Source organism: Equus asinus, chromosome X (genome assembly GCF_041296235.1).
Source record: "Equus asinus isolate D_3611 breed Donkey chromosome X, EquAss-T2T_v2, whole genome shotgun sequence".
In the NCBI taxonomy this organism is placed as follows: Eukaryota; Metazoa; Chordata; class Mammalia; order Perissodactyla; family Equidae; genus Equus; species Equus asinus.
In genome coordinates, this window is record NC_091820.1 from 121,682,192 (window position 1) to 121,689,256 (window position 7,065).

The 7,065-nt window shown below is 40.3% G+C and overlaps 1 protein-coding gene across 1 annotated transcript; it reads right to left on the reverse strand.

Moving 5' to 3' along the window:
- Positions 1-1,061: 1,061 nt before the first annotated feature.
- Positions 1,062-4,237, reverse strand: USP26 (ubiquitin specific peptidase 26). The gene has a single exon (XM_044764132.2). The coding sequence runs from the start codon at positions 4,235-4,237 to the stop codon at positions 1,484-1,486; it is 2,754 nt and encodes a 917-aa protein (XP_044620067.1). The 3' UTR covers positions 1,062-1,483.
- Between the last annotated feature and the right edge of the window lie 2,828 nt (positions 4,238-7,065).

Sequence of the window (7,065 nt, forward strand, 5' to 3'; positions counted from 1 at the left end):
GATTAAGAGCATCAATAAGCTCTTGGATTAATACAGCTGTACTAAGACCATACCCCATAAACAAGGGGGAACACCCATATTTGCAAAGGTGGGACCAAAAATTCAATCCCTCTCTGTGATGGGAGAAAGCCTCTTAGTACAAGTCATTTGTTTATAACAAAGGTACAACACGTTACAGATTCACTGCCTCGAAGGCAGGAAGAGGCTACATTACAGAGACGGCATGTGCTTACCATCAGAATTACTAAATTCCTGAATAATACTGAGTCCCTACAAAATACATCTAGGAACCAGGAGACTTTTACCCAGAAGGAGATCACATCCAGGTGCAAGTTTTTTTGACACTGTATCAAATCAATAACAAGTATGACTTTCAAATTGTACAAGTCCACTTTAAAGTATGTATTGTTTACTACTATGCTGTAAGGCACAGAAAAATAAAAGAAATCTGGAATTAGTCTTGTAATGCTGAATGCAAAAGATTGTTCACGGCTTCAGATAAAGTTCTGGTAATCAATGTTCCTTTGAGACAATGCCAGTGTCCCTCTGAGAAGATCAAAATGGCACAGTGGGCTCAGATCACCAGGAACAGCTTGTGGCACGTGAACAGGGAAAATAGGTCAATTTCTTGAAGGCAAATCAATTCCATTCTCAAGGTTTAAGCTTGAGGGTATATGTTCCTTTGGCACTAAGGAAAAGAGAGAGTATGGCAAACAATTTGGAGATTTGACCCAGCATTTAGTCTCGTCTCTATACGCCCAAGAGGATTCATGAGTTACTAGCTTCATTTACTGTTTATTGGCAGGACCCCAGCAACCATTTTTTATTGCCAGGACCTCAGCAAATGGCTGTGGTTTTTTTTCTTTCTTGGGCTAGGACTCCAGAAATTATTTTTTTCCATCAAATTGCCGAGTATGATCAGCAGAAGAGTGATTTTGTGTGTGTGTGATTTGACTTGAATAAGTTTACAAAGGAAAGGCATCCATGAATATAAGCAGCAAAAAATGCAATCAAATCCCTTTACATAATATAAACAATTCAAATGTACAACAGCAAAATACACCAAAATACTCTATATACTAGTCGTGGCTCTCTGACCTTTTCAAGCATCAGAATCTCCATCAAGTTGCTGCGCCCCGTCCAGAGTTTCTGAATTGTAGGTCTGTGATCTAAGAATTTTTTTATTCCTAACAAGTTCCTCCATACTCCTGATGCTGCACTTAAAAGCCACTGCATTAGAATAAGGAAAGCACAATGATAGCCTAATAGGGGAAAATTAATGCTTATCAGCTGGGACTATGGGATTGAGGTATCTGTATCAGGGTTAGAATGGAGATTTCTCCATAAGTGTTTCTGCTTGAACTTTGCCCCCGGATGCTAACTGCCTCTTCATCATTGGCTAGATGGAAGTTATCCTTCCATGGAGGAAGTGGTAGCCAGTGAGGCAGTCAAGCAGATCTGTGCAGCCAGGAGTCTGTTCTTCTTATTCCCCCTGAGGGGTCTCCCCTGCCTTTGCGTTACTAGACCGGAACTTCTCTTCCCTTCCCAACAGCTCTTCAAAGATCTCATTGTGCATGTAAAAGAAGATGTACCCTGTGCAAAGCCTAGCCTCCTGCATCAGAGCCTCTTGGATACTTGATACCTGCAGATCATTGTAAGTGAACCAGACTTGTCTCTCAAAGTCATAGGCATCGCTGATATAATGGCCTGAATCTGGGGTCTGCCCGAGATGGCTGACCACACCAATGAGTTGATAGGCATGTCTGTCTCTGATCTCGGCATTTCTTTTTGGTTTCTTGGCTTTGGTTTCTGTCTTCTCCTTATCTAAAACGTCTTTGTTTCCAGGGTTTTTATTGGAACCCAATGCACCTAGGGAACTCACATTGGCCTCCTGGAGAGTTACTTCTGTAGGTCTTCTAAGCTTCTCTGTGTGCCACTGGGCATCTGGCTCTGGAAGGCTTTCAAGCAGTGCCTGCCGAAGGGCTTGTTCATAGATTCTCATCCTTTTACACTGCTGGATCTGTTTAGCCACTTTTGGGTATCCTTCTGGAATTCTGGCTTTTTTATCTTCAGAAAAATCTTTAGTAGTCTCGGTGGCACTCTCAAAATCTACAAACATACGGGTTTTCTCATATTTCTTTAGTTTAAGATGTTCAAGCACTTCCTGAGGATGAACACGTGTATCTGGACCACTGTGAGATTTACCTTCCCCTTCATGGGTCAGAGAAAAGGAGGTGTCTTCCAGACCCATCATTAAGCTAGCTGCTAACAGCTCTTTTTCAATGATTGTTCCATGCCCCGAGTTTAACAATTTGGACTCTATTATATTCAGTTTAGAATATTTTCCCAGGTCTTTTTGCTGCTGTTCTCTGCTTGTTCCTTTATTGAGAATTTGGTATTTTTGTGGTTCAGACTCTTTGCCTGATCCAGCATGTGGAGTCAGGGAAGACTTGGATTCCAAGGTCAACTTCGTTGAAGCTGTCAATGAACTGATGGCTTCAGAATGTATCTTTTGAAAGATTTTTAAGATTTGGAGATCCCTAATATGTGCATTCTTGTTCAAGGGAAGAGGTGGTTTGGTACTTTCATTGCAATGAGAAGACAATTTCAAATATTTGGAAATAATGATTTCCTGGTCATCCTTCCTTAATGAGCAAAACTCATTAAAGCTATAGCGTTTCAGATGAATAATAAGGACCCTGGGTAGCCTACTGAATTTGTGCACTGCAACAGATCTCCTGTGCTCACACTTCTCACATTTATACTCAAGCTCTTCCACTCCAAAGAAAAGATCAAAAGTAGATTGAATAGATGAAGGAACTGCTTTTGGTCCCTGGGGAAGGTTGACAGAGAGATAATTATGCACTTCTGTCCTGAGAACAACTCTACCACAGGCTTTACAAATAATAGAGCGCAGCAACTCGAACTCAAAATTCGTGACGACAGGACAAACGAGCACTTCGGTGGCAGCACTGCTAGCAAAAACCTGTTGAGGTGAGTTTTCTTCCTCAGATTCAATTCTAGCCTTCCAAATAGTGTTTATTCTTCCTATGTTCTCTTTCATCTGATCTAAACAGTGACCTAAAAACTCATGAGCATCATTCTGTATGTTGCCAGAGAATATCTTTGCAACTGCTGAAATGATCTTTTTAATACTCATAAGTAACTTCTCCTTGATTTTTATGTTATAAATATCTTTCAAAACAAGCAGCTGTGCCAAGCACATGCTAAGAACATCAAGGGGAATTTTACTCCATGGGAAACCCTGATTGAGCAAATCATCAGCAAATGATGGAATCGAAAATAGGGACTGTAAAACTGCATTCATGTAACAGGTGTTTCCCAAATTGGGAAGGCCTTCCCATACTTTTTCTGGGTAAATTTCGAAGCTCATCTTGAGTTTCTGCCACTCTGGCTCATCCTCACTATACTTTGGTTCCAAAAGAAATGCCAAATACATTTTCTGATACAGAATTCGGGGAAGACTAGTGCCATCTATGTAGGGGTTTCCAGTGAAATTGCTCTTGAGTGAAAATCCACATTTCTTATTCTCTCGCGACTCTTTTAACCTCAATTTTTTCTTCTCATTGTGGCTTACATACCTCAAGAGACTTGTCTTGGATTTCTTGTTTCTGATGGAGTTACTCTGTTTTGGGATGTCCTCATTCGTCTCTGAAGCAGACGATAGTTTCCTTTTCCCTTTCTCACATCGATTTTCTAATAACTCTTCGCAGGTACGTGTTGGTAATTTTGATGTAAACAAAGGCATCTTCTGGAGGTCAGGTATTCCAGTTCCTTCTCCTGTCTCATAAGATCCACTACTTGACTTCTTACACACTTTGTGAAATGAAGTTTTGTTAATTTCCTTCTGTATTGTCCTGCTAGCAAAGACACCCCCAACCCTATCAGGTCTCATGGGTAGTTGATTATTTTTACGGAAACTCTCCAGGAACATCTTCAACTCTTTACCATCTCTCAAGGATAATTTTTCAATAAATAAGAAGTCATCATTTTGGAAAATTAAATTCAGCTGATTTTCGTTTTCTCCATAGGATCTAAAGACCACATTTTTAATATTAACTAGCTGAAAAGTTGTATATTCTCCAGTGTTAAAAGAGACCACCAGAATAACTTTCTTCTTCTCTTCCACTGTTCGAATGTATGCTTCTTTCGTCTTAGACATCCTAATATTCCCACTCCATATTTGGGCAAAGCCATGTACAATTAGAGGAGCCATGCTTTCTTTACAAATAAAATACACGAATTATTGACAATCTTGAAGTTTCGCTTTGTTTTGCAAGTTCACCTGTAGAGACAACACCAAAGAAATGGTTCTTTAGTTCTCTATACAGAATGATCCTGTTTCTAATGTTGGTTTTATTCCAGAGCCTCTTCCGGTTCTAGATATCCAGCTCTTTAGTGATAAACCCAATACCCTTCAAGAGCTGTCCATGGTTGAATGAGGCAACCAAGGCAAGGGTGCTACTGGAAAACATCAAGAAAACTTATTTAGGTTATCAGAAAAATGCTTGGACAGAACTCATACTCTACTCCCATACCCTAAATCTCCTTTCCACTGCAATACTAGATTCCATTCTGATTAATTGCCCTACTTCAACTGAAATCATTAAATGTTTGACTTTCAACACATAGCCAAAGAGCATAATGAACAGTGTGTCTCAAGTGTATGCATATAATATGCTAATCCTCCTGTCATAGAATGACCCCACCGGGCAACCACAATAAATGAATAAGAAAGTGAGAGGCACTACCTGGCCCTCGACCCAATTAATAGATGAATAGCTCTTGATGTCCAGAAATCTAGAAGACTTCATACTCAGGCCACTAAAAGTAGATTGATCTACCTCATTCCACATCTAGTTATGGTCCTTTCTTTCATGCGGCACTAGTGGAGGCCCTCACATTCTACCCCATGTGGGGGCCTAAACTACCACTGTGTAAAGTATGTCCCAAAGAACTGGCTACCTCCAGCTCCAACAAGCCAAGATTACGTGGTATGTTCTAAGCAACCCCATTCTTATTATAAGTGCAGGGTAATTGAAAATTTAAAGCCATGCTGAGCTAGACCACAAAAAACTTATCACAATTCTGAAAGTTGGTTAAAATGACGACTGAGACTCAGTTCAAGATTGTGTTTACTATGCTTTACTATTGAACAAGCAAACACACAGTATAAAGAATTTACAAGAAACAGGATATGACGAGTGGAGTTTCCTGTTGGTTCTAGTGCTGGCTTCACAGTTCCTATGGAGGCATGCTCAAAGTTTCAAGGTCAGTATAATCCATGTAGAGTGAAGAATGCCCCAGGTTCAAAATGGAAGAAACCAATGGCCTGGCGCCCTTTTGGCCATTATACCAGAGGTGAAACCAAGTCAGCATTCAAGGGTCTATTATTAACATATATAAATTTCTTATTAAGTCCCAATTAACCAATTTCTACTTTCTGTTTTTTAATGCATCATCATATGGTCTATAGAAAAACTGGTTATTGTCAATGTGGGTGAATTATGTACTAAACAACACCATCTCTAGGATCTTTAGTCCTGCTTCCCTCATACCTGCAATTATGTTTTTATTCACCTGTCTAAAATAGAATCACCGGTAGATTCCCTGGGTCAGCCGGACTGAGGAGAACTGTCATGAGGCCTTACAGTAAATCTGGGCCATCAACATAGGCAACGGGAAAATCACATGCAAGACCTTCTAGCAGGCCTTGGGTCTTATGCTCTCTTTCCCAGAAAATACTATCTGAACACCTTCAGTACATACCTAGCCATCTATAGACAAGTACAAGGCATTTTCGGCTAATTACAGGACTGGACAAATGAGCATGAGATGTTTGTGTTCCAGATTACATGGAATTCAGATGGTAAAGGAACCATTTTTATAATCACGGTCTAGCACTGTCCTTTCTCAGATTGGCTAGAATTGCTTCCACATTCTCCTCCAATTGATTACATTTTACAGCTAACATGAAGTACCTGATATTTACCTCCCACAAGCTAAATTAGGTCTGGTCATTTCTGGCTTGAGAACTTCACCGCCATCCATTCTGAACTTCAGTCCAAGGACTCCCAAACAAGTTCTGAGGTTTTTGCAAACACATAATTCATGAAGACATCTTAGCACCTTTTAATTAGCCTCACAAAGTGATAAATCTGTAACCCCAATTCTTTACATGTTAATACTTCCAAGTACACAGCGTGCTTCACGACAAGCCAGATGCCTCTGGAGATTCTGCTCAGTATCCTGCGAGGTCTCTAACATCGCTCTAGCAGAAAGTAAGTAAAAGGAGACAGTAAGACAGCAAATCCGATGATGTAGGGAAGGAGAAGATCCCACCAGGTTATGAGGAATAGCACCAGGACAGTGCACTAAGATCACCACAGTCTATAGGTAAGAATTCAAGGTAGAACTGAAAACTTAACCTACCACTAAGTGTTCCAACAATATGACAGAGAAGATCAACCAAAAAAGCCCCACATGGGCAACTCTGCTTGTCATCCTATATCAACTACAAATGGTTGAAAAATACAGAATCTCCAGCCAAATGTCCCACCTTTCCAAAAACATCTTGAACATCCTATGTGAGCACTCACGAAACTTGTGCTAACGTGTTCAAGGCAAGGACAAACTCTTGAGTGCCAAGTAAGCAAAGGAACCATTCCCAAAGTCCTAACTGCTCTAAGATGACATTAAAATGGGTTTCAGATACACTGCTGCTCCCTAACAACCAAGATATCATGCTGTTGGTAATGAATATTTCTCCCTAAAATAGAATGGCTCCTTCCAATGGCCAACAGCATAAGCCCATTGGTATTGAGCACTGTACAAATATGTTCAAAAAGACAATGTTTAGTGATCTTCCTGACAAATATTTACCATTAAGCCAAGCCTAAACCTTAGACTATGGTATCAGAGATCAATGCCCCCGCCACCTGCTTCTTTCATACTTAGCCCTCCAAAGGATACACCAGTGACTCCAAAGAAGTTATATTAGTGACTAGCATCCCACTGACACCATGGTTAACTCTAGAGCACCTG

What these genes read in the sequence shown, in the direction of transcription:
- USP26 (XM_044764132.2), bottom strand. Translation starts at nt 4,237, where the DNA reads ATGGCTCCTCTAATTGTACATGGCTTTGCCCAAATATGGAGTGGGAAT.